Raw genomic sequence first — 24,568 nt, forward strand, 5'->3', positions numbered from 1 at the left:
TCAAACTGAAGCCACATCAGCCGCTGCCCCGCCAACTCGAAGCATAATCTCTGAGAATCACTTAATATGGTCCAAATAGAGAAAAGGATGCCATGGAACTGTAACGATCTTAGTGACACCACCACGGTGATGATACCAAAAAAAGACGATAAGTACCAATGAACGAGACACTGCCATCGCTGTTAAAACGGACAGCAAAAATCCCTATTTCCGGGCTCGTTGTTCACTCTCTTTGGTGAAGCCGAGAACTGTGAAGAGTGAAGGTAACAATGATACACAGTAGTTCGTAGTTTATGATCTGATAAGCAAGTCTACGAACTCCATCGATGAGCCAGAAAATAAGGCAAAACTAGATAATAGGGCAGAAATACTTGCTGGCCCATGTCCCGTTACGCCGTTGACCGGGAGTCCAAGGATTAGGGTAGATGACGGATGGACGAACATTTCCACTCGAAGGCTTGAAAAAAAGGAGTAGTCGACATTGCGCTACTCAAGTCTTCAGCCATATTTTTTATGTTTTTGTGTAGTGAAAGAAATAAATGCGTAATATACCCTGTTTGACAAGGTAGCCAAAAATATACTCCCATCTTTTCGCATTCTCTCCAAACGACCAACAAAGATGGACAATGTTGTGCTCTAATAGTTATGGAGCACTAAACTAGCACTGACTGAAGACGCAGTTGGTGCAGAATCGTCACCAAATTGGAGACCATAGAATCCTTCCGGCTCCGACACGTCACGAGCCACTGGTGAAGAGAACCAACCCGAGGAGGTAGAGGGAGATGTGGCTTTCGTAGAACTGCTACTGGAGCTCTCCACTGAAGAGACCAATAATGGTTTCAGCTTGAAGTGCAGGACAGGATTGTCGAATATACTCAACTCCGTCACTGATGAAGTTCTCTCAGCAGAAGTGGAGTTTCCCGAGGACATCGCCGCTGGCAAGGATCGCGTCGTTGGCATGCTTTTAGTTCTTTGATTCCTCAAGCCTTCACCAGAACTACTCCTCACGAACCACGAATCGGAAAATCCGTTCCGAGGAGTCTGAAAGGGGACCATCAAATCGATTATCCTATGAGAATTGACTCTCACCGTTAACGATGGCTCCCGCTCTGGGAGAGTTTTCTTATTATCGAGTTCTTCTTCAGTGGAGGACTCCCACAACTGCGGATCTGCTACATCGATAGTTGGGTCCATTGTTATGAGAGCCTCTTCAGCCACATCCCTAACACCAGCAATTTCACAAATTTTCAGCAGCTGTTTGACCGTTGCACTTTTAACCTGAACTCGCATCAGCAACCCTAGTGAATCAGCGAAGATAATAGCAGCTTACCGTGGCTACTTTCCGACACTTGTCCCTCAACTCTGGCTTCGCGACCAGAGCCTTTGCTATAGCCGATCGAACCATACGACGACCGCTATTGCCAAGGCGCACTGGTTTCTGGACTGCCTCTAAACTCACTTGTGGTCTTCGGCTTGGTCTCCCATGTGAGCGACCGAGAGAGCTCGTATCGTATTCTATTCTCTCGCTCTCAACGGGAAAAGTCGGCGGAGCGAACAGTGCATCCAAATCACGGGTAAGCGCCAAGTCGATGCTCTGTGGGGTGAACACAGACATTGAATCTAAAGCCTATCATTAGGAAGACGAATCCTTAGGAAAAACACTGAGCGCAGCGATACTGATGGGAAAGTGTTGGTAAGTCGACAGGGATGCTGAGTGCTGCAGAGTGCACAGAAGCAGAAGAAAAAGAAGAAGTTATTGGTCACGATTCCTCCGTGCACACTTCCATGGTAAGAAGAGCTAGCACTAACAACACCACGGTCGGAGAATGTGTCGAGGCGACGGAAAAAGATAACATAATGATGATACAGTGATAACGACAATCAACTGAATATAAGGATGGCAGAATACACACAAGTGCAAAGAAGTCAGAGACGTACAATGTTGAGGCTGAACCACGACTCGTGTGTTTACTAATATTACAACTACTACAACCTCTAGGACAAAAGCGATAGAGCGACAACCAACGCTGTCAGTTACAACAACGAGGAGCTATCTACTACTTGGAGAGACGATAGAAATCGAGCTCATATCTGCATAAGACTCCTCAGCCACAGAGTAGAGTGAGAGAGAATACAACTCAATAATCACCGAAGTTCTGACTGAAATCGAATCCCTGGAGTTCGCCACTGATATCCATCATTCCTAGCTTAGAGGATTAGAAACTCTCCGGCGGCTTCAAAATATCGTCAGCCAATGCTTCAACGAGACTCTTACTTGACTGCTTCTGAAGCCAAAAAGGATAAGTCAGAGCGTCAAGACCAAAGCCGCCAGAGTCTGCCAGAGAGCTACTCGTTGAGACGGCAGCACTAGAACCAGTAGAGGCAACAGTCTGAGAGGAGTTGCCATCTGCCATAGCAGCCGAGTTCGCACCACGGGTATTGCTAGCGATGCGCAAGTGGGCGCCATGAAGAGCTTGAGAAGCCGCGTTTTCCTGTGAAATTTGGATGGCCTGATCCAGAGTACCAGTGATAACACACATTTCTAGCAGCTGCGACTTGGTAGCTTTCTTTATCTGAAAACGACAACTATATTCTAGCCAAAACTCAACCATATTCCCGAATGATAAGAATAATCACAGTCTCATCAGCATTCAAACGAATAAGCCGCAGTCAAACTCCTTTGGCGAGGAGCAAATCGCGCTGATGTCCCACTACTTAAAAAAGACAACTCACACAATCCAAGATCTAATACCCTACATCAAGCACCTTGATCAACACTGCTATGCTCTAACTCTCGATGAACGCTGTGCTTATTACATCAGGTGCCACGGATTTGCACAGAGACCGTAGTTCCGGGTTCGCACGCAAGGCCTTGGAGATTTCCTTCCGAACTCGCTGACGTCCTGTATTGCCCAACGGTAGCCTAGGGTTGACAGGATAAGCTGATGCCATGGGCAAAAAAGGATTGAACGAAATTCCTTTGGTAAGAAGAGTAGTGATGTTGCACGCATATCATGGGCCGCCGTATTCCCTAGTCACGGAGCATCTGGCTCTACAAAGTAGGTTGGTCAGTGTTGTATGGAGTCGACCACTCGGCGATGAACCCGCCAAGTGCGTTTTTCCCAGATACCTTTCGACGGTGGCATCACAATCTTCAGCTCGGAGTAGTGCGAGACTATGCGAGAGTTATCAGAGGTGACGCGTGCAAATGCAAATAAGCGCGCGCCATGATGATCGATTATATCCATTGCCAGACACGATAGTCCAACTTCGGGATGAACCTGGGTAGTTTACACTGAGCAATTGACCAAGGGGTATACGCATTCCGAGCTCGGGAATGGTCCTAATTCTTTATATTGCGCTTATTGGGATTAGCAACTCTGGGAAATATGCTCGCCAGCTTGACTCGCCGCAATTCCGTAGGAAACTCAGTCGAGTTTCGAGGCATATTTTACAACAGCCGAACTGACTGTTGCCGCTGAGTGCTTCTACCTCAAAAAAACACTAGTCAGTGGAACACCCCATTTTTGGATACCATCGAACATATGTCCGCTGCAGAGGCTGTTGCTAAACCCACGACTGCGCAGCGCTTCGCCAAGATGGGTTCCTGTATTGGAGCCAATTTCAAGCCTGGTAAAAACTATTCTCTGCCGCCAGCTCTCATAATCCTATCAGGAACGTTTATCTACTCTGCACTATTCGGGACGGCATTGGGTGTTGGTGTTGCCGGTGCCGACTACATCTTGAGAAACATCAAGGTGAGCTCAAGCCACCCTAGTCTTCTTCCAACTACAAGCGTTGGATACACACCGTTCATTAGGTCCGCTTCGCTGACAAGGAGCACCTTATATTGATGAGCCGTCAGAGGTAATAGAGAAAGATCGAAGATCGGCAGTGATCAAAGATCGAATTACTGGGATCAGCGTATCCACGTCGATGGTAGATACTTAGAGAAGCAAGCAGTGTTTTATCAGCAGCTGGCTGAGGACCAACAGATGCATCGTCTTGCCAGCCTGGCTCAGGAGTAAGATCATTATGATTATCAACTCAAGCTGATTATGATCCACTAGATACGATCCTGTCGCTACTCGCATGCCTTTCTGTCAGTTGGAGGACAAGTACAGGTTCTAGCTTCTAAGTGATGCAAAGAGTGTCGCCACTGAGGGAGTCTATTGTGTGTACAAGTTTTCAAGGACCAGTTTCTAGAGCGAACTTGCGTGTGGGTCTAGTACTAGTTTGTCTTCGGTAGCGCATTGATTAATCCCAGTCGCTACGATATAACCACAGAAGGCGGGCAATCACATTCGCGCGCAAGAGATAATGACTTGAGCTTACCGTGTCTTCAAGGGTTTCTAGCAATGTCTCGACCGCCACCATCATCGTCCGAACCCAGCGAGTTGGTGTCTGAGTCGGAAAGTGATTGGGAACAGGTAATTCGCAGAGAAGAAATCCGTTCGAATGAATATGCAACATCATAGAGACAGTGCATAAGGCGTAGTCAACGTTGGAGATCATATCGTGGTGCTTTACTTGAGCTCATTATGTAGCTCCGTCCATGTTCATGTTCCTGTTTTGCTAGGAGGCTAATGCCCGGTTGGCAGAGAGAATGGAGTCGTTCATGTCCTGTTTTGACGACGGAATACAACCTAAGAGCGTACTGTGGGTGGGGAACCTTGTATTGTCAATTCTTGAGTACTGCTATTGGTGTGCATCGAGTAATGAGCCGGCCAAAGATAGGGACGCACTTCGAGTGTTGTTATCTGGCTAGGAGCCGGAGCAAACAAATTCCGTGCTTGTCGTAGAAATTGATCCGATCCATTGCCACGTACCGTTTGGTGTGCCGTTGGCTTGTGCATTGTCTAAAGACGAGGCTATTCAGGTCCTTGCCAAGAAGGATGCAATAGCGGAGCGAGTGAAGAAGGACAAGGTGGTCTCGAAGGCTCCGACTAAGAAAACGGAATGGTCTTTCGCGGCTGATAATGGAGTGGATGAGAATGTCGATGTAAAAGGGGCTGATGAGACAGGCATAATCCGGGATGCAACAGCACTGGGTAGTTGAGAAAAAAATCGGTAAATATGGAAATTCTGCGGGAAGTTTTGGAAATTCTTACGGGTTTCTGTTCACTTCAACCCTAGTTCGTGTATAAATTCTTCCGTAACAGTGTAACTAGGTCTTCGGTGCGGAGGAGCGGAGCTCACTGAGCTTCTTATCAAGAATTCAGCGGGCTGTTATTGAAATTATTCTCTAAATTGGGTGACTAAAGGACAAAAAGTTGTCGGGGGTTGGCTGGCGTCGTCGACATGGCCGACCATGTTCTATAATAGCAGAAGCCGTCGATAGACGTCTCCAGTGTAAACTGTCTCTTTATGAAGACATGTGAGAAAAATGACTATCGTGGGATTTGACCTTGGGTTATTCGGTCGACGGCTTTGTTACTGACGTACTGAGCTAACAGTTCATTTCTTGTGCGGAGAACTGTTTCGTCAAAAATAAGGTTCGCAAAGCAACAGCGACACTTTCGCTATATTTTTACGAGCAGGCAACGGGGGACAGAATGATAGCCTGTTTGTCTTCTGAATCACCCTGGCCGGGTCGGAATTTTTGCTCACGCCCGCACGCACGCACGCACACGAGTGTTTGTGCGCAGTAACATGAGCTCCGCTCGCTTCGCAATTAGCGAGGAAACTTTCGAGCTCAGCTGAGGGAAGCGAGCATATATTGCAGCACTGGTATTGGCGTTAATAATGGGATGATTGTGCATTACAGCATTAAGTTATGGCAGCTGGCTGATTGTGTTTGGAGAGTCCTTGGTTGATTAGCCGATCAAGATGCGATGCTTGTGATCAGGCACGAGAGAGGGAGGCCATTGCATCGAATCGTCCGGATTTCACAAGTGGAGATTTCATGGCGAGCTCTGTTGAGAAAATGACGAGTAGTAGGGGCTTATGGCATCGCTCGAGTGGCGTGCTGGGAAACTCGAGTTGTTGTCGTTAATGTGATTGGTAATAGATACGAAGCGAGCATCCTATATAGCACCCCCACCTTCTAAGAAGAAGCCTACTACAACGTCCCAGAGAGAGGACGAAGAGGATAAGGTTTTCAACAAGGCGTTGCAAGATATGCTCAACTATGGTAATGATCGGCTGGGAAAGGTCAGCTCTACTGCGAGAGACAATCGCATTCAGCTAGTAGTTGATGGTACCACAACGTGGAATGGCTAAACACTTGGGATTGTCTGAGGTAGAGTCTGCAAGGGAATTCGTTGTCTCATTTAGTTTATCCGAAGACCAAAGACAAGAAATCTAAGCGACAGTATATGGATGCGAAATTTTCGGCTCTAGGCGGCAAGGTATGGTTAAGGGGTCATGTTGGATGATATCGTATGATTTACCGTCGCAGGTTGAGAAGGAGACCGGCCATAATATCACTCACCTCCGAAAGATGCGTGAAGATCGCCAACGACTGGTCAATGCGAGCAAAGAGAAGGTGATGGCGACTGGTACAGTTCCCTGTGGTGACTACATTCTTGGCAGGCACAGTATATGGGCGTGAATGTCTCGACGCTGAAGTATACCACTGTAGGAGATGCTGATAGGGTGAGTGAGCTCGGCGGGTTGTAACAAAATGTGCCAACTTTGATGATATTTGTTCTTCTTGTATGTAGGCACGAAAGAAAGCTGCCAGACATAAACGTGAGGAAGCTGATGCTAAGCTGATGGATTCGGTTGGTGCGGTCTTCACGGGCGGAAGGGGTAAAGGGACCGCTTACAAGGGAGGTAAGGCGATTGACGTACTGCTGGGGCGAGCGAGAATGCTTGAACGGCATTTCGTACAGGTAAAATGAAAGATGGGATGCTCGCTGTGTCCAAGGATATTCTCAAGAAGTATGGCGCTAAGTCGGGCGGGTCTGGAGGAAAATCGAAGCCACGGAGAGGAAAATAGTTTCCAACAACGTACCTGCAGATTAGTGTTGTGTGGCTGGTGGTTTGGAGGACTCACATGTTAAGTTTTGGATGCTTTCCGTGACTAAATGTTATGCCGATTGCAACCACTAAGCGTCCCCGTCTTGAGGGTCTCTAGGAGGCTCGCGCCAGTCGTGATTGCCGCCAGGATAGAACAGTCACATGCACAGTTGGGGGTTATCCGATTCTCCTCTGCGAGTGATGCCGCTGATGATCCGAAAGAGGAACGGCGGAGGCGGATGACGGGTACAAGGACGCGAGAAGAGATGGCGGAGAGCGCTCGGAGATATACCGAGGTATACTTATGGGTCTCACAGTCACGTTGTTTGATCCCCTGATTCGGAGCTCACCATCCTCTTCATGATTGTCCTGAATTTCAGAATACGGGAATAGATCTCGAGTTGGACGATGACGAGGATGATCTAAGTGGCAAAACATTCACCAGTGAGAATACCGACGCGTTGGCGGAGATTTGCTTCCGCAGGTAAGCTCGGTTAGGGATCGATCAACTTTACTAGAGTCGCTGTAGACGGCGACTCGTAATGAGTGGCAGTAGCTATGTATCTGGGTTTAGTAAGAACGTCTCGGAAAGACAACAATCATGTATGCTAGCATTGGATCCATAGATGACAACGTAGCCTCTGAAAGGATTGACTGGAGGAGTCTCACAAGCATAACTCAATCGACCAAGCGGCGGATAGCTTGACGAGCGATAGCGACACCAGTATACACTATGCGAGCAATACATCGATCGTCATATATGATGTCATCATGCACAAAAAGGTCTTGTGGATTAGTGCCAGGTGGGATCTGAGTGCAACTTGATCTCCACCGCGATGAGATGCCTCCGACTGGACTTGAGCCGGTATGCTCATTCAGGGCGCTCGCTCATCACTTGGCGTGATCGATTCTTAGCGCGATCGATTCTTGGTCGACGCCTCTCCGCACAATGGAACCGTTCAGCCCCTAGGTTCCATTTCCTCTTTCTCATCTGGGACCTGGATAGGCCGTTCACCGGTGAAATGACCTCGCATTCTATCGTCTACACAAGCCGGGTTGGCTGGGTCGAAGGGCGCAGTCCGGTCTAGCTCGGTCCAGGTCATGAGCCTGACTCTCACCCACTCTACGGCGTACAGGGCGCGGGTTTGGAAGTTGGTCACAGCTGAGGCCTAATCCTCACTCGAGCGCGGCGTACGCACCGCGGGTTGACCGGGGATGATGGTAGCGCCCTATTTCGTTCCTTGCTTCCCATCGTTTATTGATGGTTCAAGGTGGAGCGCTGAAGGGTGGTTCACCATATGTTCGCATGGTGGAGGTCGCTGTCACAGAGACGCAGCAGACGGTTTCAGTAGGATCTGAGTATGAGGTCCAAATCTGGTCATGATCTAGCATGGCTGGTCACGGTCTTACTTCGTGCATGCGTAGAGGACATCATGCGCTGTGTGATTGCGTCGACGACGCAATCACATAGCGTGCCATCAGATGGTGCGTCACGCGAATGGCAGCCATTTGCGTGACCGTCGCATACGTGCGTCACAACGTGATGGTGCGCGCACTCGGGTGTATACTCGTAAGTACAATTATGTGCAGCAAACAGTAGTGCCAGTATGATCGTATGAGTTGGATCAATCGGGCAGGTTGAGAGATCTGACATCGTGCATTGCAGTCGGCTCTGCACTGTCAGACACCTCAACCCTCAGGCGCTCAACTACAGCAGTACTAGCATTGTGCCAACGCAGTGGGTCGATCAGGCGACACAGCGCTAGGTTCGTCATTTGGCTATTGCAATGGCCCAGTTTACTAGATTCGTCAAGTTAGTCGACTACGGCTCGTAGTATAGGGCAGTAGTTACGGATCGTGGGTTTGGGAAGACGAGAACTTCGATCCTGCAGATTGAACCAATCATACTGTTTCCAGTTTCTGGGAGAAGCCCTTTGATGGGTATTACATACGAACACTGTGACATAGAGCCTTTCCGAAACGGAGAAGTTAGGCGAGAACTTTTCCTCACTCGTTTGAAGTTAAGCTGTAAACACAACTGTGATTATAGGTATTAAAAAATTCAAATTTAAAATAAAAGAATAATAGCAATTATACAAATGGTAGTGTATACTTGGCTGGTTAATCCTATAGTGTATTATTACATTACATTCATATCCGAAAGCTGCGAGTTGAAGCGTTGTATACTTTGAATGTAGCGACGTTATTATTCAGATACCGATTGTACGATCCAGAGGGTATGACAGATCGGAGGTTGAAAGTTCTGGTAAGCCGGGACGCATTCGGGGAGGAAGTATGTACAGAGGGCTCCTCTATACATCCTTCCTTCTTCCCCATGGGTCGTTATTTTGTCCGATTCGGCACTAATCAGTAATTTGTAATTTGGCAGTAATTTGGCACTGTCAGATACGTAAACTCGCCGAATTCCAGCCAGAACAAGAGGAAGCAGAGCTGACTGCTTCGCAATTAGAAGATATCAGAGAGAAATGGGTCGCGCTAAGACGGGATGAGGTCGACAAAGTGACGTTCGATAACTGTGCTTCCTATCAGCCCTAGGCTGCTGCAGCCCTCAGTGCATCACAGAGTCTCCGTACTCAAAACGTGCGGCATAAGCCAGATTTCACTGAAGCGAGCTGTTGGGCTATTGCGTTTAGAGGATGTTCTTGGGCACCCCTAGGTAGAAGGTTACTGTGGTCCGTCAGTTCCATTGGCATGAACCCTGAAATATATGCTACAAATACATCTGGTCTCGTCCACTCTATGACCCAAGCTGCTACGACGGGCGTGCCCTCGACGAGTTCTCCTCCGTCGTCTCCCAGCTCTGGTGAGGTCTCGACAAATTTGAGTGCTCCGCTAGATAGTATTCTTTTCCGGGGGAACTATGGGTTTTGGTTTCCGCTGGTTCAGTGGACTGTGTTGAATGAGCGCACCTCAGAGATGGAGAAGTCACTTTCGACCGAAATTTAATGGTCGTGTGTGAGTTCGTCTGGGTTATCACTAACAGTTTCTTTGCCGGTTTGCCATGAATCTGAGACTATCGTGACGAGAGCGCGCTTCAATGGTCTTTCATTCAGGCACAGGATGTCCGATGCCTGCAGTCACACCAGCAGCACTAGCGGCTCTGAGTGCGTGGATTCAAAAATCATCGCGGAATAACGCTGCGTCTGCTGCTGCTGCTGCTGTGAAACCACCACCAACAACGTAGATTATCCCACGGCATGAATCGAGCTCTTCGTTATGTCTTCAGGCCCGCTCAACCTCCGGCCCATCTCTCAGCGAAGCAGACAGTCAATGCAGCATTGATAGATCGGCTGCGCGCGGAGATGCGAGTCAAGGCAGCATTCACACCGGCCGCGTCGCAGCCCAGTCGGTCAACACCGGTACAGCCCCCTCCTCCACCTGAACGCCAAGAGGTAAGATCTCGAAAAAGGTTTTTGATGTTCCTGAATGCCTTTCTCTCAGTCCTCGACGTCGTCGGGATGGCTTCCAACGGTTCGAATTGCTGGTGCTCTCTGTGCTCACCAAGGTTGCTTCAATAACGATTTAGCATGGAACGACACCGTGCCTGAGGCTGTCTTCCATGCAGGTGAATGACTCGTCCAGCTTAGTTAATCGACTTGTCATTTCTATCTTGTAGGCAACACACAACCGATGTATGCTGCTCGATCTCGGCGAGGTAACTCTAGTATGGCCACTTTCGGCCTATGTGCGACTCACTATAGGGAGATCAAGCTCGCCCTCTCAATGTTCCAGGTGACAATGGGGGATATGCTGTTCATAAAAATGACGGCTGATGAGCTAGTCTGTGCCAAGTCGTAGAGTATCAACAAGCCGTTCTTTGCTGCATTTTCAGCGTTCCAATTTGCCTACAGAGTACTTGGTGAGCACGTTGCGAGCACTTGATCAAGCGCGTGGCGTGCGAGAGACGGCACGAAGGGAAGGTATGGCTTCACAACGATATATGCTAGGCGTTCAAATGTTGTTCAGCATTTCCGACGCCTCCGCCTGAGCGAGTACCATCGAATTCCTCAGACGTCATGCGGAATAGCTCAGTTGAGGCGGCCGAAGTCGTGCCGAAAATCGGTAAGCAAATAGAACGAACAGATTCTTCTATGTGCGAGAAGTGCACATGTTCGTATTGTGTTTCGTCGTATATGCTGCAATGAGGATCTATGACACTCCACTACGGAGTTTTATGAACTTACGTCAGCTTCAGATGTCGAGGTCGTTGGCTCTGATGACGAGGATGATGGAAGTGACGTGTTCGAGGCCATAGTTGTGACTGATGCACCTACGAATGACCCTACCGTAGCCTCGATCCGGGCTGAAGCTCCTCAAGACCAGCGTGCGGATGTTCCAGTCGCGGCTGATACTGTTCGAGACGACCCTGCGAGAGTTCCAGTCGCGGCTGATACTGTTCGAGACGACCATGCGGGAGTTCCAGTCGTAGCTGATACTGTTCGAGACGACCCTGCGAGAGTTCCAGTCGTAGCTGAAGCTGCTCAAGGCGAGCATGCTGAAGCCCCAGAGGTGACTGATACTACTCCGAACGAGCGTGCGAGAGGTCTAGTCGTTGCTGATACTACGCAAGATGAACATGCGAGAGTCCCAGGCGTGGCTGAGGCTTCTCAAGATGAGCGTGCGACACTTCCTGTCGGAGCTACGGCTTTTCCCGGCGAATCTTCGATAACCCCGGTCACACCGGATGATCATCCGAAGGAACCTGTTATAGAGCGAGTCGAAGCTGATGATTACCAGGTCGGGGGTTTCTCCATTGGTGTGCATGCAGCTGATGGGACGAAGGACGGCCGAGACGAGTGAGCTGAAACACTCGGAATCGCCCTCGAAATCGTATTTCTTCTCAGGGCGTCTGTATCCACAACAGCGGGCCCTTCGAGTGGTCGTGCTGTTGAGGAAGCGACAGTAGGGAACACATTGTGTGGCCATGAACAATTAGTACAAGCAGCGGCTGTATCCAGCACTGTGGTTGAGAAGCCGAGAGACACGACGTCTGGCGAGGCTTCCAAGCTGGTCATCCCGGAAGATGGTGAAAAACTCGAGGACAGTATTCTCGAGGAGCTGCATGGGAAACGGAGACTCTCCAGCACAAGCGTACTTGAGTGCACTCCAGCTGTGAAGAGGAAACGAAAAGAGCGACGACGACCGGCAACGAAGAGGAAAGCAACAGATGAAGTGAAGATATCAGTGGCTGAGGAAGGGACAGGAGACAAGTCAGGAACGAAGGTGGTAAGCCAGATGGAGTATCGAGGCTGCCCTTGGAAACGAGATTTTAGGAACCATCGATCACGACTGGTCGTGGGAAGGAAAATAAGGCGAATGATGAAGCTAGATCCGTGAGGGATAGAAATATGATACAGAATTCAAATGCATCTTGTTCCATTGCTGAGGATGCTGCGAAAGAAATAGCGTCAGAAGCGGATGAGGAAGAAGAGGAAGTGTAAGTTGAGCTCGTAGTGTCTTCATCACTCATGCAAGGTTCATTGAGCAAATGCCTCATAGGACTTTGTTTTTTTTTCAGGTTTGCTGTGGAGAAGTTGCTGAAGTGGAAGCTGGATAACCGTGGACGTAGGAAATTCCTAGTCAAATGGGAGGGATACCCTCTTTCTGAGGCCTCGTGGGAGCCCGAAACAAATTTAAATAGGTACGGCGTGATCACGGCTTTTTGCAGAATCGATGGTCCACCATCTTTGTGATCAGTTCCATTGAAATTGATGAGCTGAAGGCAGCAGTGCTAACGAAGCCTCCGTCCATCGGTCGACGGAGTCACGCCAAGAAGATATCACGTCGATTTTGATTGTTGTTATATATTCTTTGTTCTCGTACACGTACTGAATTTCAAAAACTGGACGCCTTCTACTGTGCGAGTTATCACACTATATTATTTTACCTTTCCTTTGGGCTATACTATTGAAATGGCAAGCTGTCTGTAAGTAGAAGGAACACGAGCGACCCTGTCTCAGTTGACTTTTTTGTCGAGTTTGGTTTGGCGAGCAAATGCTTGGGTACAAAAAAGGTGGTCATCTCAGCATTCGCGGAGACACGGTATGAGTAAAACAGCGTCACGACCAGTGGGCGCAATGTATATCTCGAAAAGTACTCCAGTGTTACAATAGCCGTGAATAGAAATGGGTACGGTTTTAGGATTCTCAGCTATATCATTGAAACTTTGAGTAATGCATCGAAAACAGTCGGTAAAAGTTGAAAAATGGCATTTTTTCCAAAGAAGATATTCGAAATTATGGTAGACGGCTGAATTGACCCGAAAATGCCGTACGGGTGGCGATCAAGTATCTCGTCAACCAGATTTGGGAGGGTTGGGGAATGCATCATCAGGTTGGAGCTCTGTGGGTTCTCGACGGAGTCTTGCAGCTTTTGTGACGCATATGAGCTCACTCGACGGGGAGCAGCAGCAGAGGAACGGGAATCGGCTGCGATCAGCGGAATCGCTGTATGTACTCCGAGACTTCCTCCGAGGAACTCGCTATCCAGTCGCTTCGAGAGTAATGCATGGATATTTGTTTGCAGCATCATCATCAACCGTGCCGCCAGAGACAGTCATTGTGACACAGTTGCTCTCAGGCGTTAGTCGTCGAGTGTGGTGGAAGTACTCCTGGCTGTAGGAGATCTACCATGCGTTGCGTCTCTCAATGGATCCGCAGATTCTGTGGAAATTCATCTGCGGCAGAGGTTGAGGAATACGGTTTCAATGAGCTGTGGAAGTGAGATGTTTAATCGTTGGAAAAGTGATGATGTGGTTGCTTAGGAAATATGAGGGCTGCTCTATGGATATGCTAGAGAGTATCGTTGAGGACCTCTCCAGTATGGAGGACGCGAAGCGAGTCATCGTGATTCGAGACCCGATGGCATGTATGCGAACTGTAGATGATGATGCTGCTGCTGTGGCCTCGGGGGGTGACGCTGATGTGGATGGAGATGATGAAGATTGGGGGGAAGAACAATCGGTGGTGGGTTACCCATCTCGTCCATCCTGATGTTTGGCTAAATGTGATGTACTTGTTCAGGCTCGTAAATCACTGGACTCAACGCTCGGCCTAGTTTTGTGGCTCGCTAGGAGTGTTCCTATAGGAGTGAGAATCGTCCTGTTGGTGCCTTCTGGAGCTACCACGGACATGTTCGGAGAGTTCTGCGGAGTCATGCGTCTGACTGTTGGAGAGGTAGGATGTTACTTCAGCTTGATGCAGTTTGTTGTTTACGAGTCCTGTTGCTGCAAGCGCTCCTGTGGTTATCATATCTGATGCCTCTAGGTCCGCGATCTCTCTGGTTCTACCAGTGAGCTGCCGGTAAATCCTTCCGGACCATTGGTGGAGTTACTTGCTCATCATCAAGCTAGTCGTAGCTTGTCCCATACCCGAGGCGGTCTGGTAGGATGAGAGCACCTCGTAATTGTTCATTTTGATAGTTGTCGATCAGATATGTGTCAGTGGCCCTAGTGGCAGTGGGAAGACGGACGAGTTGCGGAGGCTGAGAGCGTTCGTGTCCTCTGGAAAGGCTGTTGAAGTAATTCCATGTTATTCTGGTACACGTACTTTAGGTCCATCAAAGTTACCTGTGCGTTCAGTCGCGTGTTGATATGGTCGTTTCAGGTACGCATCGCGGACGTTGTGGCTGCAGAACTGGGTGAATCTCAAAGGCGACTACGCAAGGTGAACATTGCATTAGGAGGGGAAGTGAAACGATGATAGCAGTAGCAGTCTGCGGCATTCTAAACTAGCTGAGACTGTCTCTGACAATAGACATTAAGCAACTCGAGGATAGAGGCATTCTGAACGCCTCTGAAGGAGCGTGCCACCTTCTTGGGCAAATCACGGCATTTTTGATTTCTCTTCCAACAAGGACAGTTTCCCTTTGAAATTGATAGCCACTCTCATAGCGGATACTATATCAAGAGGAATAGATGATACTCGTGACCATTCCTTATTGTCTGGGAGTTACGGGCTGTTTCTTGGGGACAGTTTATGATTATGTTACTCCATTGCATCCACATTCATGTCTACTGATTTTACTGCGAGTATCTTTCAGATTTATAGCGAACTAGCCTCTTGTTCGCGGTTCTCTCCGACTGTTCCGGCGGTCGCGATGTTCGATGATTGCGATTTGTGGGTGACAAGCGCTGGAAGAGTGATGGGGGAGATCCTCTCGCAATGGACTGCTCTGCTTGATGTGCACAAGGGGGATGTTTGGACGGTGAGTGCTTTGTGAGTGCTCTCTATCGCCTTGGCCAGCAGTCGATGATGTCAAGCAATGAGGAATGCATCTCTCAGGTGGTGACATGCGAAGATCGAGAAGGGCTCCCTGAGTCATTGAGTTGTCGTGTCACCAACTGGATATGTCTCTCTGATGCGCGTCACTTAGCAAATACGTAAACGTTGAGTTTCTTCTCGTCACCTGCTCTGTGTTCTGTCCGCGAGTTACACACGGTGTATGAAAAGCCCTGCTGAAAGTCTCTGACGATGGGGTGGCTATGGCTTATTAACTGCTTACAAACAGATGCTTGTTGTGAGCTTCTACGATACCACTATTACAACCATTGCGTTCAAACAATGGAGATCGGGTATGCTGGAATTGATGTTTGAGGTATCGAGCACATTCCCGCGGTTAAGGAATTCCAAGTGATCAAAAAAGGAAGTGGAGCTTTATCTGCATTTCTAATTGCGCTCGCCACACTGATCGATCTGCATATGTGGTGACTCGCCACTGGCGAGTAGACTTGAATATACAGGATTTAATTTGGAACTGCAAAGCCTATACGCTTGTTGACAAGCTTGGATGATATAAAAACGAGTGATCAGTGGTAACCCTCACTCTAGTCCCCAGCTGCGTGTTTGATTCACGCTTCATTCGGGCAGAGGCCTCCACAGAGGAGGCGATTGAGGCGTTGCAGTCTTGTAACGGCACTTGGTATTCCACGATACGCTCGACTTGATGGTTATTCTGCTGAATATTCTTAGACTAGTACGTTGGAGTTTTTGACAGTCTAAGGCGGGCGTAATAGTTGACTGAGGAACTCCACCATGTGAGCACAGTCTTGGACTTTGTTGTTCTGCAGTTCCTTCGAACCGTCTTATCGAAATGTCGTCGTCAGTGACGGCTGTCGTACCCACGACCTCTGCAGGGGAGGCCGTCCCCATCGCGGTAATAGAAGTGGAACTGTGCACGAGGTTTAGCGTAACACTATTTTGATTGTATATCCTCAGTGCTTGGGCCAGAGACCTGATGACTCGATCCTTGCTGGTCTTTATATGAATGTTGAGTCAAGGAAACGCAGAGGAAAGGAGCGGTAGTATCCACGAACGATTCTCGTTGGTCCTCATCAACGTTATTCAGAGTGCGCTTGGCCGGTGGGTATAAGGAGAATCACAACGTCGAGTTGGTGGGAGAGCCCCAACCCCGAGGGCCTACTAAGCTCGCAGTTGGGGTTAAGAGGAAGGGCCATGATGGGAAAATGTAGCTGGTGTGGGGGCATTCCTATACTCAGTGCAAGTGTTCCGTGCTCTTGGTCGTAGCTGTGCGTGATAATTATGCATTCAGGTACATCTTCCCGGCTTGTGCATTCGATGTGTCGACTAACATCAAGCACGAGGGAGTTATTGGAGCGTTGGAGAAGGCCAAATCTAGCACCGCCACTACTTGTACTAGGGATGGCTCGTTTCACCGAGGACTGTTGGCCTTCTATGGCGTTCAGTGTGATTGTTGTTGTCCTCAGCTAACTGGGCGGACAAGCGTGGAGATCTCATCACATCGTTTGCACCTGTTAAAAAGAAGCGTCAGCTCAATAGTAATAGGAGGGCGATCATTTTAGCTCGCTAAGAGCGTGCGTTATCGCATACTTCGACAACTTGGGCCGTTGTTCTTGTGGGAAACGGTGTATGTGATGTCATTGTAGGTTTCTTGGCCAACCGAGTGACTGATGATCGTATCGAGAACTTCGGTCAAGCTAAGCGCACCTTGCAGAAGAGGCTTTCGGAATTCTCAGAATCCCCTCAAGATGAGGATATCAGATATGAGCTCAAGTCAGAGGCATCGCCTGCTAAGAAGGCCAAGAAGGACATTCCGGAAGGCGTTCCTAAGAGTAGTATTAGTAGTAGTAGTATTAGTAGTAGTAGGAGTAGTAGTAGTAGTAGTAGTAGTAGTAGTAGTAGTAGTAGTAGAGGCTGTGCTGTGCTGTTCACCGTGTGCTTGTTTAGGTGTGTATAGACAAATGAAGGAGTTCTTGCCCACTTTCGATGCGCATGTATCCAAGGTTGAGAAGATCTTCGATCTCAGTCGGGAGCTATTCACGAAGGAACTGGTATGTGATGATAGCTGTTCCCTCTTTCTGTGCTCCTGTGAAATGAAGCCTTGTTTGTTCTCAGCTTAGCAAGGCGGATGTGCAGAAGAGCGACTTGGCGTGGGAGTTATGCGAGTGGTTGAAGCAGGGGTAGTACTGTGCTGCCCCTTATTCGCCCCCGAGAGCTTACTGGGATACTCTTGTTAGAGCTCGAGTTGGTCATAAGTGTACGAAGCCGAATATGGACCCTGTGTTCTCTTCCCGTATCATCCTTGACCTTGGCCGACAGTGAGTCAGGTGCTCGTGGTATCTTCTGATACTATGTGTTTTAGGTTTACGACTTGCCCTGTAGCCAACCGCAAATACAAGGTCCACGACTTCGCCTCGCGTCTTGTCATCGTTATCGGTCTCCTTCGCCTCTTCCAGGTGAGTATTGGTAATCTGTTATTCTAGAAATGTCGGGTAGGGTCTAGGTGATTGTTCTCATTATTATTATTTTTCTTGTTGCTGTTATTATTGTTAGTGTATTTGTTGGTGTTGTCAAGGCAACTTGAAAGTTTCATCCCTTCAGTTACGTCGAGAGAATCGTCTCTCATTCGATGAGACCAACACTTGGGGAGTTCCCGTCCCGGTAAGTGGTTGCTTGGGGTCGATGAGGACTATCTCTGGAGATATGCAATCCGGAGGTTGAATGTAACTTCATTCCTTCTAGCTCGCAAACTCCCTGTGGTACATCTTCAACGGTGAGAACCCGAGCGTGAAGAGAATGTCTGGTAGTACATCGCCTCTGCTGATTGATATTAATCATCCCTCTACTGCTTAGTGACCAGCAACTACAAGCTCTGCTGCTACCTGATTATCTCGATACTGGCACTAGCACAGGCTCCGGCTTGGTCGTTCGAGTGAGTAGAGTACGTTTATGGTAATCGTGGTGATGGTGACACTCGTTAGGTTCTGTCACCTTTGCGAGGACGTCCCCACTATGAAGGACAAGGAGCTCTTTCAGGTCATTCACTGTCACTGTCGATGATATATACGGGTTGTTGTTGTTAGACTCTGTGCTTCTGTGGCATCAAGGTGTCGGGAGGCATGGAGAAGCTTCGAGGGAAGTTGACGGCACCGTTACGCCCGATAATGCTGAATCAAGGTAATATAAGAGGATAGTGGGGTATGTGATAGGTATTGGCTTCAGGTGGGGCTAGACGGAGGCCTTGAATGAAGGGATAGGAGCAAATCACGTTAACGTCTTTCTACGGAAACATTTACCACTCAAGCTAGGTTGGTTCAGTGTTTGTGTAGTTGAGTTGTCAATGTTGTCGGTGTACTGCGCATAGTCAGACGGTTTAGTTCGGATAGAGTATGTCTATATTAGTAAGAACGCGAGAATAGTACTAAGGGGTGATCCCTGAGAGATTCATATGGATTATATATTTGCTTTTTTCCTGTTGGGTGTCTCCTATCCCACGTTCGACATCTCTCGTGCCGTTTAGAGCGATAGCTCGTAGATTCTCTCCGACCCCATCTCGCAGGAGATCCAGTGATATGAGTCAATCCTCTCGAGAATCTGAAGCATTGACCCATTCCGTGGCTTTGGGGGCCTCTCCAGTATAGGTGGAGATCGTGGGCCGGTGAAGGTCGATCCGAAATTAGTCACACAATGAGCACTGAGCCTCTCTTCCTGATGTGTCCTTCGATATGTCGAACCTGAACTTGAGTTACAGTACATTGACGCGTCCCATGTTGATCACTCGTTTCCGTCCTCGAAAGAACTTTTGATGTACTGGTTACTGCCTCGTACTGCCGAGGAATGACTTGTGTTCAGTCGTGGTGGCTCACCGGAGGTAAATCAGTATAGTTCAACTTCAGATTCACTGTTAACGGGACAAAGCGGGACAATGGGTAATAAACCAATCAATCATCGCAAATACCAGGAGCGGGGATTGAACCCGCGACCTTCTGCGTGTAAGGCAGACGTCATAACCACTAGACTATCCCGGCTATAAAACAGATTGTGTGCTGTAATCGCTTGTGTGTGAATCTCGGCCTTGTAATTACGAAGCGTGGCTGAAGGCATCAACGCAAGCATACAGTGGAGGGACAATGTAATCTAATTGCTTTTTGTCATGCTCGCTCTTCGGGTGTCATACACTTGCACTGAACGACCGTAGAAATGAGCGCTCGCCCGATGGTTTGCGACAAGCAAATCAGTTATCATCTTCATGTCGCAACCAAAGAATGAGATGTTCCTTTTCTGCATGTTTAGCAGATCAGTGCGTTGCCTGCTATTACACTTGTAAAAGTTTCTTCTCAAATTTGCGCGAGCGCTTCCGCACAATAATCTCAGGTTGATTCGAACGGGGTTGACTTTTCCTTGGACTCGGAATTGATGGGTCTAGTTGCATTGGTTTCTTCTCCCATCTGCATATGGCAACTTTGCCGGAGCACATAGCCCCGCCTGAATTCTTCTATGATGAAAGAACGGCCGAGAAGTAGTGCGATGCTTCAACATTACCCTCATCATTGTTTGTTCGACCCGCGACCTGATTGCAACACATATGTCGATCGCTGTCTGAATGGTCGTTTGCTCAGATACGCCGCGAACAGTTGTATAATCGACGTCCAGAGTAAGATGACGAGTTGATGATGTTGAGTGATGACCAACCCAGCTTGGTGAGCGCACATCGACTTAGTGCTCTCGAGTCGGTATTCCGGGTGTTGTATGAATGTACAGGTTCTTGATGTCGGAGTATGTTCAGGAATCTCAGAGGGCGTCCTCAGCGAACACTGACATTTCTTCGTTGATATGGGTACATCATCAGCTATGCCAAACGTGGCTCTGTTAGGTTACTGGGTTCTCAATGTTATCGTGAAAAAGAGTATTTCTAAAGGTGGGAGTTATGGAAGGAAAGCGTTTGTCCAACAGTTGTGTTTAGGTCGATGGAAGTGGAGAATTCCTCCAGGGAGACATGGGCTCTACAATGACTGTATAACTCTGATCTACGTTCCTGATGGGTTCGATGAAGCTGGTAACTCACGAGCCGTATCGGCGACTACAGGAACTTTTCCCAGGTCTTGTTCAATTGACTGAAGAAGGGCTGGAGGGCAGTACTACAGTTTTATCCGAAAAGCGAGGAACAAGTAGAAGGGTCTAGTAGGTCGACCAGAGCTCATAGAGGGCTCATGGTCAGGTTGAGATGTTCACAAGTGCTGCTATGCGCTCGGGCTTTGGCAGCGGCGGCGACCTTGTGGTTGACTTCCCTCATTCTTGGAAGGCCAAGAAGCACTTCCTTGTACTATATGCTGGTAGTAAAGGGTGACAATATATAGTGTCACGTATATTGTCGACAGTGTGGTATGCTGTTTAATCCGTCGAATTGGCCATCTTCGTTGGCTCACTATATAAGCTTATTCGCAAGCTGACGGTTACTGAGGCGTTCGGTGCTTCCTTTCTGATTGAAGACGGATATATAAATATTACGTTAACCTCTATCATAGTGTTATGATATACACATTGTGGCTACATATACATATTTATAATATATTCAAACCATATACAAATGATTACTAGACATTTTATACTGTATGAGACAACTTTGGTGGTATTCCGTGTAGGTTCCAACGCCACGGTGCCGCAAGGCCTGATGGGTACTGCTGATGGGAAAGGTTGAGGGTGATTCGGCAGTGCGGAATGCTGGGAGAGTGAGCAGGAATAGAGGCCTGAGGAGGCGGGACCATCTACACGAAGGAAGGGTAGTAGAGATGAGCATCAACTCTGATGGTGGTTTCATCCGGTTGGTCATGGCACTTCAGACAGCAGTGAAGGCACGCAGTTGGACCCAGGAGGAGATCCTTCCCGGGGGTCGTTCTGTGTGCCTTCGCTGCTGACCGACGTCGTGCTCAGGGCCGTGATGTCGAGCATGACTCAAAGTGATTCCCATGCGGTCATTACTCTCACTGACCTCTTACCCTCGGTTCTGAGCTGTGTGTATTACATGTCCTCCCTATTACGTTGATAACTATTCCTCCGATAGTTTCCACTGATCGTCGTAGTTGTTTACTCTGATCGATTTTGGGTGCGTACGTTGGTGCTCGATAGCTGCTTGTTTCATCCTTTTTCTGCTCATGCCATCCCAGGGTAGTTTGTGTGCTACCCGCTGTAGTCCTAGGCTGCTCAGCCTGGCTGCGAGAGGAGGCAAAACTACAACCAAGAAAGCTGTCGTCACTTCTCGTAAATGTGTCGGGAATGTTCGGGCGCGCAAGAAGTCTCCGAAACGCAAGCTGGATGGGTCGAAAAAAGCCCTTCCTCGTAAAGTGAGGAAGGCGCGTAAAGTGTCTCCATCTGGTCCGCTTGAGGCAGCATCAAGCACTGACAGACTAGTCGCTCCTAGTCTGGTGATACGGAGGTCCAAGCGGTCTACTGCCTGTGAACCCATTGAGGGGCGCATCGTTGAGGTGATTCGGGATACATATTGTATCGCAGCCAGTCGGGCTTACTGAACAGGCCTGAGTCAGCTGTGCGCGCTTCCTAAGGTTGTTGTAGTTGGCGCTCTTGAGATTTTTTTATTTGGGGGGGCTACATTAATCGCCTCAGTAATTGTTGTCATTAGGATGGGTGTATTTAATTGCTAAGCGGTGTTGTAGCGTAATGGAAGCGTGTCGTTTTGTGGAGCTGAAGGTTGTGGGTTCAAATCCCGTCTGGATTATTTAGTTGATTTAGTGTTCCACTCGAGGCATCAGTAGAGTTCAGGAAGTTACATCTTGTTATTGCCAAAGTCATTTCAGATCTGCCCCACGATGGGGGTAATGAAACTGAGGAGCTGTGAAGCGCCAACCAGACGCAGTCGAAGGCTCATCGGTACTGCGGGCCCAGAGGAGGGGAATACTGCCTCTAGGCAACTCTACTTGGTGGGTGACAAGCGGTCGTTGGTGAGTGGGATTTCCTCTGCTTGGTAGGTCCATGAAGTTGTCGTGGATTACAGGAGGTGCCTTGGTTATGGATTGTTTATGAAGGACTTCCCCTCGTGTGAGATGAAGATACTTTTTGAGCGCAGCTTTTTCCCTGGGAGCAGCATGCATGGCGCTACTTTATGCGTAGGGGGGGAGGGTACATCATTCGGTACGGTATGGTTGGTGTAGGTGTTTGAGGAGGAGAAGGAGGAGGCGAGCAAGACACGACCGGTCGTCCTTGCTTCCTGTCTCTACCGTTATGACTCGGTCACTAGAGATGCAATGATTTTGCTCTTCGCCACTGCGGACGAACTCAAATTTAAGAGAAGTACGGTCAGTTGACGCTGTTTTGTTAGAGTAGAGCTGAGCTCTTAGGTCGTACTACGTTCTCATGTCGAGGACAGGGCTTTGGTCGCCTCCTCGACCACATGCTGTGCGTATGGTTGAGGGAGCACCGGGAGTGTCGATCTGTTTACGTTGAGATGCTAGACGAGTCAGTGACGAAGTTTTGGGCTAAACTCGGGTGAGAGGTTTGCCTCTTCCCTTCCTTCACTGCGGTGACTGGGGAGCTCTCAGGTACGACAGATTGAGCAGTCGCATTGACCTTAGTCAGACTACCCGAGGGTTCGATGGGACGGAGTTGGCCCGCAAGAAGCTGGGCTCATGAGGTCCCGCGTCAGTTAGGTTTTCTGCAGTTTCCTCAATGACGGTTCGATCGTGCTCTGTGGGTAGCCTTAGAGTTGACTCATTTTAATTCATGCGGATCATTTTGTTGTTCCTATTGCCCATAACACCCGTCCCGGGAATTGAACCCAGGATCTATATAGTGACTCAGATGACTGGTACTGTTGTAGTATCAGGTCTACTACCATTGACGCTTTTTGACGACTAGTGCTAATTTGTAGAGTATGTTAGACTTAGACACATTTAGTATACTTCAAGCCGAAAAAATACCTTTGTCGTGATCGCCACCTTTGTCCTTGTGTTGGCATGGGGGGAACTCCTCACGGCAGGTAGCATGTGATTGGTCTCTATGGTGAGAGGTGGAAGGTTCTTCGGCGGAGAAGTTTTCAATCCGAAGTTCATCTGTATGCAGATATTGGCCCTGCAGGTGAGGACCAGTCTTCTTTTCTTGCTGATTTGAGCTTTAGGGCTGCTACTATTTACTCCTGGTTGCGGGTGTGTGTACTCTCAACCAACTCTGCGGTGTGCCTGTGGCTTTAGTAGTGCCCCTGGCGTACCTGCTGTTGAACAGGACCGTACTTGTCAGATGACGACGTCGGGTCCGCCGATACAGAGAGTTCGATCGTGACCGCAGTTTTGGTTTTCATGATCTATTGGTGTTAGCTCCTTTCTAACGGCAGCGATGTGCTATGGGCATACCTAGGTCGCTTGTACTGAGCAATATTGTGGAGCGTGCGAAGAAATGCCTCGACTTCGTAGGAACATACCACGTGTGGCATTTGGCCTCGACGTGGGTAGAGATGGGCCGTCTGCCGGCTCGGTGTAGAACTACATACATCGTCATGTCCTTGCGTTTGGCTTGCCTCAGTGTCATGGTGGCTATGGCACATCGCGGCTGCGACTGTAACGGTGCTGCTAGCTGAGTAAGGCTCCGGTATATGTCCTGGGTTTTGTCAGATATCTATGCATGCAGCTGGTGACTCGTGAGATCTCACTAGGAGGAGGCAACGCAGTGTTGGAGCGGGGAGAAGTTGGCAAGTCGAAACGCACTGAAGATGAACCTCCAGCAGAGGTGGACTATATTTAATTAATGTGAACTACCAGTGTGATAAACAACTTGTGTAGTGATAGTAACAATAAGCCGATGACGATTTTAGTTGAGTGATCACCGCGTGGGTCGGTCAGGGGAGTTCCCGTAATCGGTCTGAATCGATCCTCACGATGTATTGTTCGTACAGTGTTGCAGTAGGTCTCCTCCTCCGTAGTAGCAAATGAGTGCACTGAAGCTTGGCACGATCGGGGTCGGGCTGAGTACCACTATATGTCTGTGAGCTGAGATGGCCATTGCCTTCTGCCATGCACGTTATCGACCCTCAGGTGGGACTGTTATTATCAGGAGGATCGGGCGAGTTGTCATTCGTATAAAGACGCTATAAAGCAGTGGTGGGCAGTGAGGGGAGCTCAGGTGGGGCCAGTTGTTGTCATACCACGCTCGGGCGAAGTCTGGATTCTTTAGTGTCTCGGATTTGTGGCGTCGAAACTCTTCTATTTGGAGTGTCGAGATTTCGCCAAAACGCAAGAAAAGATGCGCTTACTGAACGGCAAGTCGAATAGTGTAGATGCGGAGGACTATGAGAACATCTCAAAGATTCGGTGGATGCGACG

At 48.7% G+C, this 24,568-nt stretch overlaps 9 protein-coding genes and 1 non-coding gene across 10 annotated transcripts; 8 read left to right on the forward strand and 2 right to left on the reverse strand.

Moving 5' to 3' along the window:
* Positions 1-1,883: 1,883 nt before the first annotated feature.
* On the reverse strand, positions 1,884-2,956 carry Pmar_PMAR002825 (hypothetical protein). Its single transcript, XM_002767997.1, has 2 exons — positions 2,818-2,956; positions 1,884-2,573 (listed from the first exon to the last, which is right to left on the reverse strand). Exons 1-2 carry the CDS (start codon positions 2,950-2,952, stop codon positions 2,217-2,219), a joined length of 492 nt encoding a protein of 163 aa, XP_002768043.1. The 5' UTR covers positions 2,953-2,956; the 3' UTR covers positions 1,884-2,216.
* Positions 2,957-3,545: 589 nt separating this feature from the next.
* On the forward strand, positions 3,546-4,028 carry Pmar_PMAR002826 (conserved hypothetical protein; the record flags this gene model as incomplete). The annotated part of the gene is made up of 4 exons (XM_002767998.1): positions 3,546-3,633; positions 3,676-3,758; positions 3,821-3,867; positions 3,944-4,028. 4 exons carry the CDS (start codon positions 3,546-3,548, stop codon positions 4,026-4,028), a joined length of 303 nt encoding a protein of 100 aa, XP_002768044.1.
* Positions 4,029-4,342: 314 nt separating this feature from the next.
* On the forward strand, positions 4,343-6,943 carry Pmar_PMAR002827 (hypothetical protein; the record flags this gene model as incomplete). The annotated part of the gene is made up of 10 exons (XM_002767999.1): positions 4,343-4,430; positions 4,580-4,654; positions 4,880-5,002; positions 5,849-5,933; positions 6,011-6,133; positions 6,277-6,350; positions 6,401-6,487; positions 6,535-6,597; positions 6,666-6,777; positions 6,837-6,943. Exons 1-10 carry the CDS (start codon positions 4,359-4,361, stop codon positions 6,941-6,943), a joined length of 921 nt encoding a protein of 306 aa, XP_002768045.1. The 5' UTR covers positions 4,343-4,358.
* An 88-nt stretch (positions 6,944-7,031) lies between these two features.
* Pmar_PMAR002828 (hypothetical protein) lies at positions 7,032-7,589 on the forward strand (the record flags this gene model as incomplete). The annotated part of the gene is made up of 3 exons (XM_002768000.1): positions 7,032-7,259; positions 7,344-7,447; positions 7,538-7,589. 3 exons carry the CDS (start codon positions 7,032-7,034, stop codon positions 7,587-7,589), a joined length of 384 nt encoding a protein of 127 aa, XP_002768046.1.
* Positions 7,590-9,675: 2,086 nt separating this feature from the next.
* Pmar_PMAR002829 (hypothetical protein) lies at positions 9,676-12,917 on the forward strand (the record flags this gene model as incomplete). Its single annotated transcript, XM_002768001.1, has 12 exons — positions 9,676-9,787; positions 10,038-10,164; positions 10,211-10,376; positions 10,426-10,549; positions 10,601-10,716; positions 10,817-10,904; positions 10,951-11,046; positions 11,180-11,780; positions 11,829-12,207; positions 12,258-12,421; positions 12,503-12,625; positions 12,682-12,917. 12 exons carry the CDS (start codon positions 9,676-9,678, stop codon positions 12,776-12,778), a joined length of 2,193 nt encoding a protein of 730 aa, XP_002768047.1. The 3' UTR covers positions 12,779-12,917.
* Positions 12,918-13,614: 697 nt separating this feature from the next.
* Pmar_PMAR002830 (hypothetical protein) lies at positions 13,615-18,487 on the forward strand (the record flags this gene model as incomplete). The annotated part of the gene is made up of 22 exons (XM_002768002.1): positions 13,615-13,703; positions 13,748-13,949; positions 14,007-14,159; positions 14,250-14,366; positions 14,416-14,502; positions 14,589-14,648; positions 15,025-15,189; positions 16,200-16,282; positions 16,330-16,449; positions 16,534-16,634; positions 16,709-16,780; positions 16,889-17,074; positions 17,190-17,293; positions 17,358-17,422; positions 17,480-17,560; positions 17,605-17,698; positions 17,844-17,903; positions 17,985-18,045; positions 18,096-18,174; positions 18,224-18,278; positions 18,326-18,419; positions 18,465-18,487. The coding sequence occupies 22 exons, from the start codon at positions 13,615-13,617 to the stop codon at positions 18,485-18,487; spliced, it is 2,151 nt and encodes a 716-aa protein (XP_002768048.1).
* Positions 18,488-19,197: 710 nt separating this feature from the next.
* Positions 19,198-19,270, reverse strand: Pmar_PMAR002831. The gene has a single exon. It is a non-coding gene; the product is annotated as a tRNA-Val (tRNA).
* An 805-nt stretch (positions 19,271-20,075) lies between these two features.
* Pmar_PMAR002832 (hypothetical protein) lies at positions 20,076-20,940 on the forward strand (the record flags this gene model as incomplete). The annotated part of the gene is made up of 5 exons (XM_002768003.1): positions 20,076-20,160; positions 20,206-20,298; positions 20,342-20,418; positions 20,461-20,575; positions 20,885-20,940. 5 exons carry the CDS (start codon positions 20,076-20,078, stop codon positions 20,938-20,940), a joined length of 426 nt encoding a protein of 141 aa, XP_002768049.1.
* A 454-nt stretch (positions 20,941-21,394) lies between these two features.
* Positions 21,395-22,886, forward strand: Pmar_PMAR002833 (hypothetical protein; the record flags this gene model as incomplete). Its single annotated transcript, XM_002768004.1, has 6 exons — positions 21,395-21,724; positions 22,055-22,198; positions 22,226-22,363; positions 22,409-22,547; positions 22,595-22,742; positions 22,796-22,886. 6 exons carry the CDS (start codon positions 21,395-21,397, stop codon positions 22,884-22,886), a joined length of 990 nt encoding a protein of 329 aa, XP_002768050.1.
* A 366-nt stretch (positions 22,887-23,252) lies between these two features.
* On the forward strand, positions 23,253-23,990 carry Pmar_PMAR002834 (hypothetical protein; the record flags this gene model as incomplete). Its single annotated transcript, XM_002768005.1, has 3 exons — positions 23,253-23,330; positions 23,607-23,725; positions 23,861-23,990. The coding sequence occupies 3 exons, from the start codon at positions 23,253-23,255 to the stop codon at positions 23,988-23,990; spliced, it is 327 nt and encodes a 108-aa protein (XP_002768051.1).
* Between the last annotated feature and the right edge of the window lie 578 nt (positions 23,991-24,568).

This window comes from Perkinsus marinus (assembly GCF_000006405.1).
Source record: "Perkinsus marinus ATCC 50983 genomic scaffold scf_1104296969090, whole genome shotgun sequence".
In the NCBI taxonomy this organism is placed as follows: domain Eukaryota; phylum Perkinsozoa; order Perkinsida; family Perkinsidae; genus Perkinsus; species Perkinsus marinus.

What these genes read in the sequence shown, in the direction of transcription:
- Pmar_PMAR002825 (XM_002767997.1), bottom strand. Translation starts at nt 2,952, where the DNA reads ATGGCATCAGCTTATCCTGTCAACCCTAGGCTACCGTTGGGCAATACA. An exon ending in GCAAATCCGTGGCACCTGAT is followed by an intron (nt 2,574 to 2,817) that starts GTAATAAGCACA and finishes TGTCGTTTTCAG; the next exon opens with ATAAAGAAAGCTACCAAGTC.